At 49.5% G+C, this 18,865-nt stretch overlaps 1 protein-coding gene across 3 annotated transcripts in view; it reads right to left on the reverse strand.

Annotated features, from left to right (window-relative positions):
• Positions 1-18,865, reverse strand: part of RNF123 (ring finger protein 123) — a 52,503-nt gene that overhangs the window by 26,406 nt on the left and 7,232 nt on the right. For all 3 annotated transcript variants that reach the window (XM_069769664.1, XM_069769666.1, XM_069769665.1), the window contains exons 5-27: positions 18,528-18,625; positions 17,273-17,327; positions 16,863-16,948; positions 16,008-16,094; positions 15,411-15,478; positions 14,382-14,507; positions 13,549-13,663; positions 12,617-12,721; positions 12,372-12,497; positions 11,051-11,143; positions 10,783-10,856; positions 10,194-10,311; positions 9,624-9,723; positions 9,102-9,163; positions 8,941-9,012; positions 8,128-8,248; positions 7,186-7,287; positions 5,872-5,978; positions 5,135-5,333; positions 4,368-4,513; positions 4,090-4,173; positions 3,340-3,447; positions 343-520 (exon numbers count right to left, since the gene is read on the reverse strand). In XM_069769664.1, the coding sequence (XP_069625765.1) occupies positions 343-520; positions 3,340-3,447; positions 4,090-4,173; positions 4,368-4,513; positions 5,135-5,333; positions 5,872-5,978; positions 7,186-7,287; positions 8,128-8,248; positions 8,941-9,012; positions 9,102-9,163; positions 9,624-9,723; positions 10,194-10,311; positions 10,783-10,856; positions 11,051-11,143; positions 12,372-12,497; positions 12,617-12,721; positions 13,549-13,663; positions 14,382-14,507; positions 15,411-15,478; positions 16,008-16,094; positions 16,863-16,948; positions 17,273-17,327; positions 18,528-18,625 (2,430 nt within the window). The remainder of the gene's footprint in view (positions 1-342; positions 521-3,339; positions 3,448-4,089; positions 4,174-4,367; positions 4,514-5,134; positions 5,334-5,871; positions 5,979-7,185; positions 7,288-8,127; positions 8,249-8,940; positions 9,013-9,101; positions 9,164-9,623; positions 9,724-10,193; positions 10,312-10,782; positions 10,857-11,050; positions 11,144-12,371; positions 12,498-12,616; positions 12,722-13,548; positions 13,664-14,381; positions 14,508-15,410; positions 15,479-16,007; positions 16,095-16,862; positions 16,949-17,272; positions 17,328-18,527; positions 18,626-18,865) is intronic.

An 18,865-nucleotide genomic window follows, 5' to 3' on the forward strand; every position in this document is an offset into this window, starting at 1 on the left:
GCAATCACATCTTCCAGCATCCCATCCCATTCCTGGTACCTCCTTGGAAACAAAATCCATAGCTGCCAGTGATTTTCACTACAGCCAACACTGTGATAGTTTCGGGCAAGGTATGGGCTCCCTGCCCAAGCACAGCAATGGCTACGGCTCACCAGTGGGTACCTACTCAAGGAACAGCACTTGGCGCCTGCCCCACAGCACACAGACAATATACTGCAGCACATCACAACCAGGAAAGGACACAGAAGGGATGACGCCCAACTACCACTACTTCACCATAAGGATGTGGCTTGCTTTAGACTTTATCAGGCCAGAATTAGCAAGGCATCCCCATCCTGTTACCTGGAAGTTCCTCCATGCTGTTTACAGGGCTGAAGTAGTTCTTGAGTGCGCTGTAGCTGTTCATAGCCACGCTGAGGTAGAACTCTGGCATGAATGCGAAAAGTGAGCCCGTCCTGTCGCCATGCTCGATGGTGCGGATGCACACTCGCAACAGCCAATACACATCCTGCATCTTCTCCTGGCCAGAGAGAACACAACAATCCCCATTCAGTTTTGTCCAGCTTCTCTTTGGAGAAACACAACAATCAGCACCAGTCTTAGACCTCAGAAACATCTCCATGTCTGAGTTGTGCCTCAGACCACTGCTCTAAGTTCATTAATGAGATCTGTGCCATTCGGTCTTTTCACAGAGCCACGGAAGTGTCAGGTGGAAGAAACAATCAGAGATCTCTACACCACCCTCAAGCTCAGAACATGACCATCACCAACACGACATCAGATCAGCTGTGGCTTTGTCTCACTGAGCCTTGAAACCCTCCAAGAACTACTCCTTGGTAGGGCATATCTGACCACATAGGCCTGATCACAAAATCTAACATGCTAGTTTTTATTCCAAGTACACTGGCTGAAGGAAAGCAGGCACTAGCAAACCCAGCCTAAATCTGCTGGAAAGAAAGCTGGTCCTTTCTAGGGATTAAATGGGAACAGGCTGAAAGCTGATACCAGCTCAGATCTTTGCAATAGGCAGCCACAGCCTTTCGGATTCTGTGCCAGCCATTCAACCAGATTTACTGTCCTGAGAAACATCAGCCTCTTGCTTCTCTAAGCAAAACTCAGGGGGTCCTAAATTAAAAACAGGAAATTTAAGGGCATCTACATAACTAAGCTATAAAAATCAGCACCAAGAAAGCCATAAAAAGAGAAAATATTATTTCATATCCTGCAATACCAAGAAATATCATAAGCAATAGCAACTTGCTTAAAAATAAGTGGAGGAGAGTTACACTTCTAATAAAAAAAAATTTAAAGTCAGAGGTGCAGATAAGTGATTTCATTTGCCTATGGCTTTTCTAAAGTATGTCGCTCCCATCTTTAGGAGATTCACATGGGTTTGTCCTGTGAATTAGACTGAACTAGTGCAAATCAACTAAACTGACTAAAAGACATCTTTATCTCAACACCGACACACATCTCAGCTCAGCTGTTGCTTTCAGGATAAAAAGCAATTGTGCAGACAACTTTAAGGTAAAGAAAGCTGCATTGGTTTTATTAAGACTTGATAACCCCAAAACGTCATTTCAGGTATTGCCAAGCTAGAAGAAAGCCTACACCAAGAGGATACAAAGATGTGATTACCCACAGTGTGATGGATAAACACAGCATCGTAATAAAATAAGCTGAAATGGTGTTCCCACAGGGATGTTTTGAATGCAGGATTATCTACTTTAAAACTAAGGTGTTTTTAAGCTGTAGCACTCCCTTTCGTCTAACCTTGGATCCCTCAGCTCAGAATAAACTAGTGACTAACTCCCCCGAGGAAGGAGCAGCCTCTCCCATGCTCTGACACCTCAGCACAGAGCAGGACTTCACCTCTAGACAGGGCCAGTCTCTTTCTCTCCATCAGCATCAGCAGTGCCTGCAACTCATACAGATGTGTCCCTCCATTGCACACAAGTCCCAGGGACGCAGGAGTCCCCTGGGTGGATGTCTCCACTGGGAAACAGCAGGGATCTGTGACGGCTGTGAGATGGAGCCCTGAAAGTACAGGCAGTATGGACAAGCTCCTCTGTGCAGCCACATTCCTCTCCAGAGCAAGCTCACTCTGCTCCTGGGACACATTTCACAGCCCAAGCCAGCTAGTGACCTGCTCTCCCTGCCGGCCAGACAGACCAAGGAAGGAGCACAAGCAGGGAAGGCTGTAACCTTCATTCCCAGATGCTGCTGATTCATCCAGAAAGGTGACACCGCACTCCTGATGGAAGGCGGGCACCTGCGTTTAATATGACAATAGATCATCTAGAGACACGAATAGTGTTTCTGCATGGGCCATCGCAGCAATACCTGCAATGCCACACTGGTAATGCCCCTCAGCCTTTCAAGAGCAGTCCAGGAAGAAAGGTTTATTTTCTGGCAAGCACGGGCTATGCTAAAGCAGCTGGAGAGCTTCTGCAGTGCAGGACTATGCCTTGCAGTCCTGCTCTGGGAGTGAAGGAGGGGACGAGCAAAGAGCTCATGAGTGAGGATCAGCCACTGCAGCTCTGCCAGACATGTTCACAGGAACTACCACTCTTCCCCTTCCTGTTTACATCCTGGGACACATGCAGAGACCCTGCTGTCACTGCATGTTCAGGGAAATGTGTCTTTTTCCCCAGCACAAAAAAAGCTACAAGCAGAGATAGGGCAAGGCAATGTGTAAGGGAAGACAGGAAGAGGAGATAAGCGGAGCATCACAGCAAAACTGCTCGTGAGAAAACAGACCAGAGACTTTGTCCTGGAAAACGGTGAATGCAGGGAAAAAGGGACAACCTGTGCAAACAGTCACTGCGTTACTAAATGCAGAATGCACTCTCTCTACGTGGGAACCAAGTGAAGAAGGGGGGAACATCTGAACAAAAACCCCTAGGCTTGGATCCTGCAGATTTCAGGAAGAGCAGCACTAGCGAGAGCTCCCTGTGATGCACAGCCCAGGGAAATGGTTCACAGTAGCCTCTATCCTCTAGACGTGCCCTGAGAACTGAACCTCCCTTTGACCTGCACCCCTCTGTCGCCAGCGCAGAGGCCTGATGCCCCAAGGGAAAGCCTACAGCACCACACACAGCTCAGAACAGACTGGGCTGTGTCCTAACAAACGCTATGGGACCAAGCCTGGGACAGGAGGGGTCCAGGCCTAGGAAGGAGTCTCTGATGCACAAGAAAGGAAAAACAAGCCCCAGAGATCATTGGCATTGCTCCAACACCAGGGAAAATGACACCTGGGACATGTGAGCCAAGCAGCACAGATACAGAAGCACACTTGCTCGGTCTCCTCTGAGCTGCCCACATTATGCTCCTGCCCACCTTTGAATAAATGGTGACGTTTATCCAAGCGAGGCGTCGGCTTAGGTGATTGAGCTTCTCAGAGAAGACCTTTTGGCTCTTCAGCAGCTCCTCGTGGATGTCTCTCCTCTGAAAAGAGTGCAGAGGTGTGAGGGCAGATGTCACTGGCATTTATAGCATCCTTTTTCAGAGCTGGACAAACAATGCAAAAGCAAATACCACCTTGGGGCTAGCTAGGGAGTACTGGCAGGATGGAAAGGGGTCAGCAGCCTTTCTGCAGAGGGAGTGCGAATCAGTGCTATAAAGAGCACTTATCAGTCTCAGCTGCAGCCCACAAGGCCTGATGCAGACACCGGTCCAGTGTGGGCAGCAGCTTTAGGGTCAACTACTGTCAGATATTTTTTTAATGCATCATCAGATACACTCAGTCTCTGGCAGCTGCAATAGGACAGATGCGTCCCCGGTCCAGCACTGGAGAGTCTCCACCCCAGGAGACCAGCTCCGAGGTGTCTGCAGCACATGGAGGTTTGCAAGCTGTCACGGCTTGTCTGGGAGAAGCCGAAGGGGTTGCTTCAGTCCCTCTGTTCCTTGAGGCAGTTGTACAATGGGTTGGCACAGTATGAAATGTGGCTGCCAGCTCCAGGCATGGGTTACTACCCCATCTGAGATATTGGCTGCTCCAAGGCTAGAAATCACCCACTGTGCTTCATCCTTTTTGCCAGATACTGAGGCTCTACCAGAGGAGGACACTGGGAGTCCAGAGACACTTACCCTCTTTGGGCAGCGGCTGATTTTTTCCTCTGTGTCTTTCAGTGCCATGGCATATTCATTCACATCATCCGATACACCAACCATCTGAAAAACAGCAGATTCCAACAATAAATGAGGATACTTTTTTTCCCCAGACATACAAGCATGCAATCAGATCCCCCCCAGGGGTTGGGAAAAGGAAGGGGCACACACAGTCACTAAATAAGCAGAAAACAGAGATTCAGTGTAGAAGCATGGCTGCTGGGGGAATGGATTTCTGCATAGCACATGCCACTTACCTTCCCAAGCTGCTGGTGGACACTGAGGTTGTACATCATCACTATCCCATCCAGGACTTCCAGGAGGGAGTTCTCTGTGATAGGCTGTTCCGGCTCCTCTGGGGGTCTGCCCAGTAAGAGACCCTCATTTCCATGGCTGCCTTCAACTGCAATGCATCCCCAAGACAGGAGAGAAGTTCTCAGCAAGGCATGTTGGCACCTCAGCTTCTGCCTGTACCTCTCTGAAGCCAAAGCCCTGCTGTGCCTCTGTACCACAGTGCTCTTTCCCAGCCTGTGAGATTCACTGGATATACTAACACACTGTTCCCATCTTACTGCCTGGATCAGGTTGACCTGCTAGATCTGTTCCAACAGACCCAGGCCATGCAAGTCCCGCTTCCTCAAGCCCTTTACATGCTTCAGAGGCCTGCGTGGCCCAACCCAACAGCAACGGTGCTGCTACTGCACACATCATCCTCTGGCTGGTCTATGTTCAGAGCAAGCCTGGCTACAGCTGCCTCTGAATTACCGCCCTGCAAAGTCTCACTGCACTTGCAGGAACCAAGGCAGCATCTCCTTAAATGCAGAGAGTGACAGCATCACCAGTGTCATGTTCAGAATGGCAAAGTGTTTAACTGTGGACTTGTGGGTGTCAGCATGCCCTGGGAATGGGAAGGAGCAATGCTGGCAGTAAACAGATTGCATTCCTCTTGAGACTACTGGGAGCTGGAAGATGCCATTCTCCCAGGACCACCTGGGCCATGCTAGCACTCAGCAGAAGTACTCACTGTCCTCCTCTGTCCGCTGCTCCACACTTAGCGTGCGCACTTTGATCTTCTCCAGGGTGCCAAGAGGCCGCCGTGGGTTCATCAGGCTGACAGCCGCCGTGCTGAGGAAGCGGTTGGCACGGCCCAGGGTGGGGGAGCTGAGCCAGCCAGGTCTGGCAAGAGCTCCACCAATGGCCAGGGCAGCAGAGGGACGCTGAGACTGAAAAGAAATTAAGGGAGAAACAGTTCTAGCTGTTTGGCTGCCTGCTATTCTTCCCTTGTACCTGCAGGGATGTTGGTATAGATGCACAGTGTCCACTGGAAGGCGAGCAGGTACCCTTCCTATCATGGCTGGGCCAGCAGTGCCAGGTTAGCAAATGGATATTCCTTCTTCTAAGGGCACATGCCAGGTACAAGCAGCAGATCTGCAGAGCAAGAAGCTGCTCTGTCTGTTGCCTTGCACCCTTTCAAATGCAAGCACCAAGAGCTGCCATGGAGTGGAGAGGGCATATTCAGAGCAGTGGGTAGTGAGAGAGCAGAGCAAAGAAAATTTGGCTGCTCAAACTTGGTGTATCCAGGGCCTTGCTGATCTCCAGTGACCCTCATGCAAGTGCAGCTGTTCACCTGGTCGCCCATGGACTGGTTACAGTCCTGGCCCTGACACTGCCTTCCTCCAAAGCAAAGCTTTTCTAGCCAGAGGCTGAGTTTGCTGCCCTGGCACCAGGGCCTCTGCAGACGAATAACAGTACATGGCTCACCTGTGCTGCCGATGTTGCTGATTCCTCATCTTCATCCAGATCATCCATAGTCACTGCCTGCAGCTCCGCAGGGTCAATCAGGACATTGGCTTTTGCAGCCAGGTCATCTGCACAGAGCACAGCAACGCAGCTGTGAATGCAGGACTCACCCTTTGCTTCCCATGGGGCAGCCCTAGGCTCATCCTCTTCACCGTTTCCCAGCAGTAGAGAAGCAGCCAGTGAAGTTGGATGCTGCATCAGAACAAGCTCACCTTCCCCCCAGCTTCCTTACGTGGAATAGGTCTGCCCTTGCTAACACAGCAGAGACCAAGCAGCAACAGGTGCTGCTGACCCAGGACCTATTTCTGTTCCAGCTCCTACCAGCAACAAATAGAATAACTGAAGAACCAGAAGACAACCACCAGGGCCAAACTGGACTAGCATAGGGAAGGAAACTCAGGGCCTGAGACCATTTTTTAAGCATCCAGCTCTTCAATGCTGTCCCATGATATGTCCCCAAGTCACTAGGACTGAGACTCAGACCAGAAACCATTCTCAGCCCAGAGGAAGGCTGCGCTGATGGCCATGCTGTACAAAGCCTGAACTTGTCCTCTAGTCCATAGCCCTGTCTTTAAAGCTAGGCAGGAAGACCTTGGTAAGAGACCAGAGGAGATTACATGGTTCTCAAGTTAAGTAATCTAATTTTGAACAGCCAGGGACCAACTTGAGACAGAGAAAATGGTCCTAATCTTGCAAACACACTGGGGAAGGAGAAGAGATCTGAGCCAAAGGCAAGTGCCGCATTAGCCAGAAATGAGAGACAAACCAAGTCTGATGGAACAGCAAGGGGTTTCTAACCCTTCCAAAACAGAGGCTTTGAAAGTCTATTGCCAGAGTAGCATGCTGCATACAAACGCACAACTGCAGTACATACACAGGGCTGCTACTGCTTGCCCAAAGTGGTATACAGCAAGTAAATCCTGGACATCCTTCTCACCCAGCAAAGCCAGGCTGACAGTCATCGCTTTGACAGCCCGCAGCCCTTGGCTGTGATGCAGCAAGAGCACCACACCAGAGGGTATTTCCAGACTACCCCCTTCCCTCCACCAGCTACAGGCCCCATTCAGGGATATAAACAGTAAACTGTTAACTTAAAGGATGCTCCACCCAGGAGGTACGGTCTCTTCTTCAACGTAACTTGCACCTCATTAAAATTAAAGTCTCCTCTCCTTAAATTTAATCACAGTTCATTACCCACAGCTCCCTCCCTGGGATGTCTCTTGGGTGAACTCCAGCCAGGACCTGGATGCAGGTATTGGAAATGAGAGCACTTGCCTTTCAGAGTCTTCTTTAGATGAGACAGGAGACCTCCAAGTCGCTGAAGGTCAAAATAATCCACCTTCCCATTATAGAAGAGTTGAGGAGGGACATATGCCTCTAAAGCAGAGAAAGAGATTTGTTTTTTCTGCAAGTCCCATGCACAGGATCCACGCAGACATGTAAGCCCTCCTAAGACAGACCCCAAGGCCCAGCCTGGACTAAGATTTAGTGACAACTTTTCTTGTCATAAAAGCACAAGCCATTAAGGCAGAAGTGACTTCCACAATGAAGCAAGCGTTAGATCCATGCAGAAACAGGAGCAACCAATGGCCATCGACAACAAGCCTCCCAGCCCTTCCTCCCTCCCAGCCACAGTCACTGGGGGAAACTGGATCATCAGAAAACTCGGCAGCTCTCCACCTGGCTACTCCAGCTCTATCACTTAGTCCCACAGGGATCATAAGGCACTTATTGAGTCTACAGCAAGGGTCAGCCTAAAGTAAGAAAAGGGAGTGCCAAGCAGATCATGGCAGGACAGGCAAGGCAGGGTCTGAGGGTTGGAAAGCAACTGGCACTGACTTGGTTTCCCCTTAATCCCAGCCTGGGAACACAAAACCAGACAAATATCTTCCCTTAAACTTTGACTATGGGATCACTGAGCTGCCCTTCTACAGACCCATAATCAACACCGGACTCTGCTCCAGAGCATACTGGGGGAAATAACAAACAGTACAGATGCCCCTTTGCAAGTCTCAGGTCTGTGTGTTAACTGGAACAGATCTGCACACAGGAATTTCCCAGAGTGACTGGGAACTACAGACACAGGGTGACAGAAGGCTCAAGCACCCGTAGAAACACAAGAAACACAAAATTTCGAGCATCCTGGAGAGCACTGCCAAAAGGCAAACCTTGTCCTAACCACAGAAATGCCTTCAAAGCTTCTCCTCCGTGCCTTACCTTCACTGCTCAATGCAGCAGGGGTCTTTGCCTTGTGGCCATCCCAGAAGAAACGCAGGGCAGCGATAAGCCGGTGCAGGAAGCATACCATGTACTCCGGCGGGCACAACACAGTCAAGTTCTAGGACAAGAATGAGAGTTCAGTCACCAGGGCAAGTGTGAAAGTCCATCTTAGTCCCAGTGGCCACACGGGGCAGGCAGAAACTTTGTGTTCTTAGCCTTGCCAGCATTTCTAGCTTCCAGCACTGGTAGAGAGCCCAGCCCTGATGGTAGCCAGCAGTTTCCACCTCTAGAAAGTCCTGGGCACTGAAATGACAAGCTGGTCTGACAGAAGTGGATGGATACCACGAGCTCTACCACAAAAGATGGGGCTGATCATAAACAGAGAGATGCAGTTGAAGAAAGGGTTTCCTGCAACAGTGGATGTCTGTCTGCCAAAGCTGCAGGCCAACAGCCTGATCTAGGGCCAGAACAACAGTCCTCACCCAGGCAGCAAAGAGGATGCCAAAGCCAGCAGGCCAGCTGTGCAGAGCACTCCACAGCCATGCTCCCCAAGAGCTTTTAGGAGGACATTCAGCTCCCACCTAAGGCTGTTCCCAAGGACTGCTTTCTTATAAATCACTGCATAGGACTTGGATAAGCTGCCTGGTTTCTAGCCTCAGATCTTCTCTCTCCTCCCCACTCCCTGCCATATCTAGACCTCAACTGATCAACTGCTGGAAGCAGCCCAGCCAAAAGGGCAGAGCTCCCAGACTGAAGGTGCCAAAGAGCTCTCAGGGTGAGGCTTGCAGGAAGGCTGGCCCTCTGACTTACCCCTCTGTTGCTAGCATTTTCCTGAAGAAACTTGCGGAATTTGTTTAGGAATATGTATCTGGAGGCTTCCCCCTGGCAGGAGGAAAAGCAGGTTGTAAATCTATGCCTTACAAGTCCTGTAACGTGGAGATACTGTAGCAAAAGATCCACAGAGCACTTACCCCTCCTCTGTCCTTGTTGTTCAGCAGCAGCTTCAGAATCTGAACCTGAAGACCTTCCACCACTAAAATGGGGACACACGTCTGCCATCAAAAAACAAGCACTGGAGAGCAACTACCCACATTAACCCTGACTGCAGTATCCCATCCCCAGGAGAAAAGCTACCTCCTCAGCAGAGATGGCCCAGGAAGAACTGGTGCCAGTAAAAAGCTAATCCCATCACTGAGAATTTTCTCCTCTGCCACCTAGCAATAAATTCATCCACAGCTAATAAACAATGCCCCTAAAGGAGTTTCAGTTTGCTCATGTCCCATGGTGGGATGCTGCAGGTCTGTGCAGTGGGGTCCCAGCACTTGTGACCCTCCACCAGATAATGACATGGGTGGCCCCCGCCTCTGCGTGTCCTGGCAGAAATACAGCTGGACTTCAGGTCATAAAGGGGATTTGGGAACAGCTCAAGGGCTGGTCCCCCTGGCTGCAAAAAAGGTATGGGATCTTGGCAATTTCCCTCCTTCCTCACAGACCTTCAATGCGTTTCTTGAGCCGCTGGCAGCCTCTTTCATATGCCCGCCGCCTCAGTCTCTCCTCAGCACTCTCCTCCTTCGCCTCCTTACTCTCCTTGCCCTGGTTGGGGGACAGACACTGATTAGTAGGAGATCACTGCACAGGGAAACTGTCTTGCCAAATGGAGAGCAGAAACTCCCTGAAACAATGGACCAGCGTGTGACCACAGCTTGCAGCACACCTGAACAGGCCTTCCGTGGCCTTGTAATGAGTAAGGGCAGGAGATCTTCTGAGGACACCCAAGTCAGTCTGTAATTCCTTAGATACTGTAAGGTTCCCTTCCAAATTTGTTGCCGCAGAAAACTGTCCCCCTCCCCTGTCCTGAACAACACACCCCAAACTTCCCCTCTAAGGGGACAATAAAGATGACACGGCAATGGAGAGGCTACAGCTCTCACACAGCTCTGCAGGGTCCACCAGTGCTAACGCAGCTGGAAACATGGACCATCCAATTTCCTCAGCCAGAAAACGATGGGGACAGCAGGCCACAAAACGTCTTCAGTCTTCTTAGTGGATGTGCCCTTACTCACCTCCTTGGTGAAGCGGTTTGGCCACCACGTGGTGGGAATGAGCTCCTGCAAACCAGCCTCCTCTACACGCAGTGGGCTTTTAATGTAGAAGAACACAACCGAACGGAGCACATCGAAGCTGCGGCCAAGTTAAAGCAAGCACAGAAGCTATGTCAGGAGAAAGGACAGGGCACGTTTCCAGAGCTGTAGTGAGAGACCCCTTTCCAAACAACCACTCAAAATTCTGCAAGATCCAGAGCCCCCTTCTCCTGGGAGAAGCCCCACGCAGTTATAACAGCAGCTGCCTAAATGCTAGCATCTCAGCTAGACTGCTCTGAAAGTGTTTTTGCTCTGCGGACATTAGAGAGGTCAGGTAGAAATGAAGTCCTTTGTGTTAGTAGGATGTGAACTACACGACACTGCTCCCCCTCCTCAAAGCAGGACTTTGTAGAGAATGGTGTCAGGCAGACAGAGGAGACCTGAGAAATTAGAAATGACCTCTCAAAGATAGGGTGGCTTCTGCCTCCCAGGATCTGCAGATCCTTGAAGTCTCCTTGGCTGCATTATTGAGGGCAGGGAGAACTGAGACCAGAGTAGGCACAAAGGATACAGAACATTGCTGAGCAAGTATTTCCTGGATTTCTCATGCTTCAAGACTGCAATGGTGAGCCGGAGGTAGTGAATCTAGGGAAACAGGAGAAGTAAAAGTGACTCCATCTACAGAAGAGGATACGGCTCTCCCATAGGTACAATGTGACAGAACTGCCATCTCTGGATCAAACAACTGCAAAATCCAAAACGTCGTGTACCTTTGGACAAGGGGACATAACAGAAGCTGGCTAGTCACAGATTCCTGGGGATTCAGAAGTGCAACTTACTTGTAATCCTAGGTCTGGGATGATGGGGGAAAACCTGTAAGCCCGCAGCAGGGACATCAATAGCTGCTTGAGGCACTCATGCACTTCATACTCCTGAGAAAATAAGAAACACATTGAACAGCAACAGCATGGAGTCAGGAACAGCTATAGTTCCCAGAGTGTGACTTTGGAAGGAAGCATTTACTTCTGAACTGAAAAAGCAGGTGCTCTGAACCGACCGTGTTTGTCCATCTGACTCCACAGGAAAGAGTCCAAGCAGAATTTGGTGCCATCACTTTGCTACAGGGAAACAAGTCTCTGGACGAGTAAAACCAAGCCAAAAGTCACCTACAAAAAGTCAAAGTCCCAGGTCCTATTTAGTTGGGCTGAGTCACTCATCCTCATCTCCCCTGAACCTATGCAACACACAGTGTTGGCAGAATCAACTCAGAAAGGAAAGAAATTACTCTTGTGTAAATGTGATGATGGAAGAGCTGTCTGTCTTTTTGAGTCCAACTCATAGCCAACCAGCAGGATGAGAGCCAACTCTTCCACAAACACAGCAGTCCTACCAAGGTGTTCATCTTCACTTCTAAGATGAAGGGCCTGAGGGGGTCAGAACATTTTTCAGTTAAACTTTTTGTGACAGCTGGCTGGGCCAGTGCCCATATCTGTTAATTGTTACCACAAAGGACAGACATGCTGTCTCCAAGCAGATCTCTGGCAGTGACTGGCTCTGTCCAGCACTCCAGCAGCAGCAGCTTCCCAGTGGCTATCAAAGGCTGCCTCAAATAAGTGTCCCAGGAAGGAATGACCTCATCCAGCTTGGACAGGAAGGGGCATGGGAAGTTGGAGGAGGTTTTTCCCCAGCAGTGCTGGAGGTGGTCAGAGTGCAGTGCTCGTTTCCACCCCAGTCCTGCACACTCTGATCGATCTCTTGGGGCACATGGCAGCACTTAAGACCTCCACAGTCACATAAGCATTAACAACATCCCAGATACCAACTCATTTCTTATTGATAAATTTGATGTTCCCAGAAGCAGGAAGTTATTCAACATCACGAGTTCCTTTAGCAGTAGGAGAAGCTTAGAAATGCCTTGTTAGCTCATTGCCAGTGTCACCATTACCAATTACTCTGCATTCAACCCTCATTCCCCAGCTGTGAAGCAGCAGCCAGATGAGCTAGGTGAGAGGGAAGTCTACCACAAAAAAAGGGATCTTGTCACCAGAAAGGGAAAGAAGCTGATCACTACCTGCATTTTCTAGGGAAGGCTCCTGTCCTCAGCACCTCCCGGGGTCTCCCTGTGATCACTGGGGAGGAACCAGCACCCTAGCAACTCACCTCCATAAGAAGCCACATCAGATCCAGCAGCTGCTGAATAAGGGGATGGGCCTCCACTGCCCCTCCTCGCTCAAGGATGCTCAACAGGAAGGTCATGAGCACATCTTCCACCAGGTACACCTTGCACTGCAGACAGAGAGCCACGTCAACAGTCCTCCAAGACACACTTCCCAGCGAAAGCTGAGGTTTACCTCCCTTTGCAAGCATAACAGGCACCTACAGAAGCTTGCAAAGGCAAAACTCACCATAAGAGGGGAGAAATAGTTGAAAATATGGGCTAATGTAATCAACACTGTGGGTTCTCCCTGCAGCTGCCACATGGACGTGTCCTTCTCCACCAGCTTCCCCTCCTGCAATGACAAACCCAGAAAACACACGGCTTGGATCCAGCCCAATCCAGCCATACACCAACGACTGAATGAACCAGAGGCCTGGAGCAGCCACTGTTTGCTGTCCCATGCCTGATTTCAGTAAAAACCTTGAATATGGGAATTTATTATGGCAAAGCAGCCAGGCCCATGCCTCTGGAGAGCTGTAGTGCAGTCCAGATGTCAGTTACTATCAGCCATCTGCACGCACCTTGACAATGTTTTTCCAAAAGGGTTCAAGTGTACACGGTAATTTGTAAATGGGAATCCCTACAGAGGACGTCAACTAGTAAAGCAGGCCTCCATTCAAGTCAAGACCATAGCAGATGGCATTCCCTATGCTTTGGGCATAAACAGATCATCTCTCACCCTAGTGGAAAAAAATGGTTTCTAGCAAACAGTGCCACAGCCAAGACAGTTCTCAAGGCAGACCTGCCAGAATTTCATCACATCACTGCACCATGACATCAGTAAAAATTTAGGATATGAACAAGGTCTTTTCAAGACTGGAAAATCAAATCCAGCAGTTCTGACCCTGACAAACATCACCTCTTACATACTGGGAATGAAGCTTCATAGCATTGAGAACAACAAAGCCCAGTATGACTTAAATTAATTCCTGGAATTATCAGGAATCCCATTTTGCAAGCCGAATAGCTCCAGGGACATGCACACCCCATGCAAAACCATGCAAGCATTTAGCCTCTTGGGTGTATCAAAACATCTGAGCTGCCAGCATGTGCTGAGAAGTGCAGAACCACATCTCCCACCATGGTGCCCCACAGATCCACCCAGTGACATTAGCCTACCGTCACATCTATTCCGATATGGATTACATTCTTCAAGTAGCCTAACAGCTTTCGAGCCTTCACTAGGTCTGCAACTGGAGCATCTTGCAAGGGGCGGTAACCTTCCACTGGATAAGTAGGCAAGTGTTAAGGTAAAATGTAATCTGATCCTTTCAGGACTTCTTTTGTTTCTGCAAGGAAAAGACTGTGTCTCTATTTTACTTTATACCCACACGTGCCTCACAGTTCAAGCCACAGTGCCTTCTAAATGGATGATAAGCCACAAGCTCTTGTCTCCACTTCCTCAATATTGCAAGCAGCAAGTATTTCACACCATACTTCTGCTCTCATCAGAAAGACTGACAGGAGCTTCCACTACAGCTATCAACAGGCACACCCAGCACTGCTCTGACAAGGAGCTGCAGGTTTCACATTCACACAGGAATGCAGCAGGCAACGCTAATACCATGTCAGAGGTCCCATACGGCTGGAGGTAGAAGAGACCAGTGGCCAAGAGGCTCAGCAACATGGTAGCATTGGCGTTTCCAAAACTGAAGCGTGAGATCTTTGCAGGATCTGAGTGCCAGGCAACAGGCAGCCCCCAGCTGCAGCAATAGCTGCTGATTCAGAGCTGAAAGCAAATTTCATTTCAGAAACTATCAGGGACCAGCACTGATGTTTGTGTGCCCTGCAGTTCTACTCCAGCTGAGAGGGTATCTGGTTCTTCTCTCCTTGACCCTGCTCTGCACACAAGTGCCAACAGAAGAAAGTGAACTGCAGTCAGGTATGTATATTCTACAGCCTCCAAAGATGGTCTCAGGACAGGCTCTTCTCCCTTCACACCTAAAGGATATCGGAGTGGGCGGCTTCCGAAGTTAAAAGCAACGGACTCCTTGAATGAGAGGCTGATGGCAGGGAAGTAAGCCATTCCAGCGCCCCTTGTGATGTTATCAAAAGCAGTTCCCAGAGATATGCCGTTCCTGAAAGAAGGAAAACCCGCAAGACTTTAGTCACAGTAGGAGGGTTTTGAGGTCAATTGGGCAATCCAGGTATCTGTGTTCCCCTCCCAGCAACTTGCCAACACAGACACATCAGTCAGTCATGCCTTTTGTCCCTCTTAACCTGGCACACATGCAAATGTCACAGCTTTGTTGAGCAGCAGCCATGGGAAGCACAGCAGCACTCCCATTTTCATATGACAGCACAGAAAGGCACTGGAGTCTGCACAACATGCGGAGCCTACTCAGCTTCAAGGGCAACCCAAATCCTTACAGGATAACTAACCAGCAGGATATTTTAAAGGCAGGGGACATTTTTTGCCTCATCCACTTGATGTTGGTGGAAATAGAAGGTTAATGCTCTCAATCTACTCATCTCTAAAAGATGACATGGAGCATCTAACAATTTTTCATTCTGGCTGAATTGTCACAGGCTGTAGTTTAGGGCCAGGGAACAATTCCTATTCAGGCTGGCCTCTGCTCATTGTGCACAGCAATTGGAGGTTGGAGATTTATCGGCCTTTCCACAGCTCCTTGTCAATCTAGGACAGGCAAGGTCTACACTGACCACAAAAGCAATGTGTGTCTCAGCCAACTGTAGTATTAAGCATCACGAGACGCCTTCCCCTTCAAAATCCTAGCAAAGTTTACACAGGCTTTGCAGCTTGAATGTCTTTCTGCCAATTGCTCTCACCTGAACTTAGGAGACTCAACAGCCCATTTAGATGGTTTCTGAACACAAAGCAGAAAGGCAAAGGCTGGAACTACCAAGGAACTTAAAGGGGAGAGGGCAGAAATAGGGCTCAGCAACCTGCTGAACAATGAGGAAACCTTTATGTTACACACAGACATCAACAAAGCAGGGAACTGGGCAAAGATGCTTACAAGCAGAAAGCAATGGTGCCCTCCTCAAGGTCTATCAGACAGCTGACGATGTCTCCTGCTGCCCAAGACTGCAGTAAAGGGAGAGAAAAGGTTAAAAATATATCCAGGGTGTTCCCACATCAGAAGAAACACTGCAACCCAAACAACCCCTTGTGATTCAGGGTTGAAGAAGAGAGTTCATTCTCACAGCAGCTCACATAGCATTTTCAGACACTTCTGGAAGCTGCACATAAGCCACTGATAGAAATCTTTTTTCCCCTCTAGCACTAGGAACATGCACAGGATCAAACGTGTATTTGTCCCAACACTGCACCATCCTCTGACATGCTACAGAGAACCACAGCCTTCCAGAGACCAACAGCAGCACTATGCTGGGAATCAGTCTGCTGGGGCTGCTAAACAAAGCACCCACATAGCATGTCCAGCACCCCTAAAGTACAAACAATTGCTGGCACACAGCCTCCCCAAGAACATACTGAAGCAGGGAGGACAGCTTGAGGGCATTTCATAAGGCCCAGCAGAATCCAGTGAGCAGGAGCAGCCACCTGCTTTCTTCTCCTTACTCTACATCCCACTCCTAGGAGGACAGCTACTCACTTTGCCATAGTTGGTAGTAGTCACATTCCACTTGCGCACTCTGTTTCCATCATACGCATATGAATCTGGCGTATCTCCAACTCCTTCCTGCACCGAAGTATGAAAGAAGTGACTCAGACCAGAACAACCATACAGCATCCCTCTCATTGCGAGAGCAGCTTTAAGGGGGAGACCAGCAGACAGGGAGTGCAGCTGACAGTATGCATGCTCTGCCTGGGAAAAGCCCTCACTCTAGGAGTGAATCTAGTGGCCTGTGATCTTTGATTCAGAGAATTACACCACTCCCTACTAATTTTTGGTCAGAAGAAGAGTACTGGCATCCTACACTTCCAACTTCTGTCAAAGCAGCCCCCCAGGATGTCCATCACCTCCCCTCTCACATGTTGCAGAATGGCAAGTTAGTGAAACTCTGCAGCTGACATCCCTTCCCAGCATCAAACATCCCACCCGGTGCCTGAGAAGAGCTGGCCTGGGTCTGCCTCTCCTGGGCAAAAAAGCCCCGTAGCACCAGCTCCTGAGGGCCATCCCAAGAGACAGGATGCCAGCACTGCAGACCCACACACTCTTCAGAGAAGACGCCAGCTGAAAGTCAACACATAGCAGTGGCTACGTGCAGCAAGAGCACAGCAGCGCACCCAGTGTGTAAGGCTTTCACGCTGTGCGCCATTCTGTGAACACAGATCAGAGAGTCTAGTAAAGATTTTTAAAACAGCAGACCTGGTATTTCCAGTGTGTGTGCTGGGCACAAAATGCAAGCAGGGCAGGAGCACAGCACCAGTGCGATGCTCCACACTGACCTAAAAAGCAGTGGAGGAACACAGAGCAGCCCTGTGCCACATGCAGCAGTTACACTACCTCCTGATTAAATCTACAGTTGAGAGTACACCAGCCAATCTGCATGAGTCCTTGGGAGGAGATGAGCACCTCGTAAATCCACTTCCCTGAAAGAAAAAGAGATGCCACACAGTAAATCCTTGCCACCTGGCTCACTGTTAGAGAAGCAGAACCTGACACTGCTCCCGCAGAAAAGAATGTGGCACACAGAGGTGCTCTGGGACAGCCCCAGCATTCCCCTCCCACCTCTTCACTCCGGCATCACACAATCCTTCATCCTTCTGACTTCCTGAAAAAGCCAGTGGATGAACTGGGGAAGAGGGGGCTCAAGGTCTGGAACTACAGCACATTCAAGAACTTTCTAGTTGTGTAACTCTTCACACACTCTTCCTGGGGTCTTTTCTCAAAGCATCGCCTGCTTTTCTCCTTACCTTTATACACACATGTTGTGGCCCTGATGGAGCCAAAGTTACTGTGGCCAATCACCTGGACCAACAAACAAAAGATATTTTAAAGTCAGACAAAAGACAGTTTTGCTCAGCCCTACCCATTCCCTCCATCCTAGCCCTCAAAACCAAAGCGAGATGGAGAGCTATTCACAAGCACAGTGTAGGGAAGAGACAGGACATCTTCCCCATCCCAGCAGCTTTACTCGGAGCCAACAGGCCCTGGGGAACCATCCAGGTCCTCCTCACAGCTCATCTGTACTTGATAAACCCCAGTGAAGCACGCAGCATGACAGTAGTACAAAGGCAACATGGTGACAGACAGGTTCCCAGTGAATTGTGACAGGTATACAAAAGTGACTATCATGTAGGAAAGATGTCTGAATCCTGGACAAGTTAGAACAAAACTATAGATTCAGGGTGCCCAGACTAAAGCCCAGGACTAGCAGGTAACACGCTGTCCAGAAACTGAACCCTATTAAATCCTGACTCTCTCAATCTCAGGACAGACCATGAAGAGATGAAGGTAGCAACAAGGAATTCACAGGCCAGCGTCTGATCTGATATGAAGGTAAGTTCTAGGTACAGCCAAGATAAGCTATAGTGGGTGGTTAACAGGAAAGGGGAGACCAGGGCAGCCTCCGCTGGCAGAGGTGAAAAAGGATACATAGATTAAGGAGGGAATGAGCACAGGAGCATGGGATGTGCACGCTCAGTGAAGGGGTGAAAGGAGTGTAGAAATTAAAATACTGAAGTAGGAAAGCATTAAATTCCAGCGGACTCTTTCAGCTGATTTTCTGCATGAGGAACATCAGCTAAGGAGCAAGCAGGGAGCTAGGGGAAACAAAGGAGAAAGGAAAGCCTCAGCTTCAGTCTCTCGCCACCATTAGAGAAGACCAGAAGGAAGGAAGGAAGAGGCAGTCTGCTGGAGGGAGGGACAGGAAAGCTGGCTGCTGGCCTTTCCTCTGCTTAGCAAAGCTCTTCAGTGAGCCCCTGGGCCAGGGTAATCCTTTCACTTCGTCGCAGCTCCACTCAGAGCTTGCTGAGACTGAGGGGTACTGCTAGACCTTTTCCCAGGAGAGCTCATTTCCTCCAGGATCCTGCAGCTTTCTGGGTAGACTCCCTTTACAACATGCTACAAAGCCAGTGACAGGGATCTGTTATGAGGAACAAACCAAGAAGCCCAAAGTGCTTTTAGTCCCAAAAGACCACTTTCTGCTGCACCCAGCATCACACTCACCCCAAGTAAGTCATCATCAACCAGCAGGAGTCCCTCAAAACCGCTCGTGTGGTCCAACACCACAGTAGAGGGACCAAGCCGGCCCTCTACTACCTGATCTGAAACAAGAGTTGCAGAAAACCTGTTAGGGAAAGTTATGCAGGATTTAACAGTACACCTGATGAGCGCCTCCAGCTAGACTACAACAGCACCTGGATTCTGCTACAGTGGAGGAAGACTAAAATAATGTTACCCGTGTTACACCATAAGAACCGCAGCAAAGGAGACACCAGCAAGATTTAAAAGGAAGTTTTCACAGCAACACACAAGGTCTTAGCTAGGCAGCATTCAGGTCATAC

The sequence above is a fragment of the Haliaeetus albicilla genome, chromosome 24 (assembly GCF_947461875.1).
Source record: "Haliaeetus albicilla chromosome 24, bHalAlb1.1, whole genome shotgun sequence".
Taxonomy (NCBI): Eukaryota; Metazoa; Chordata; class Aves; order Accipitriformes; family Accipitridae; genus Haliaeetus; species Haliaeetus albicilla.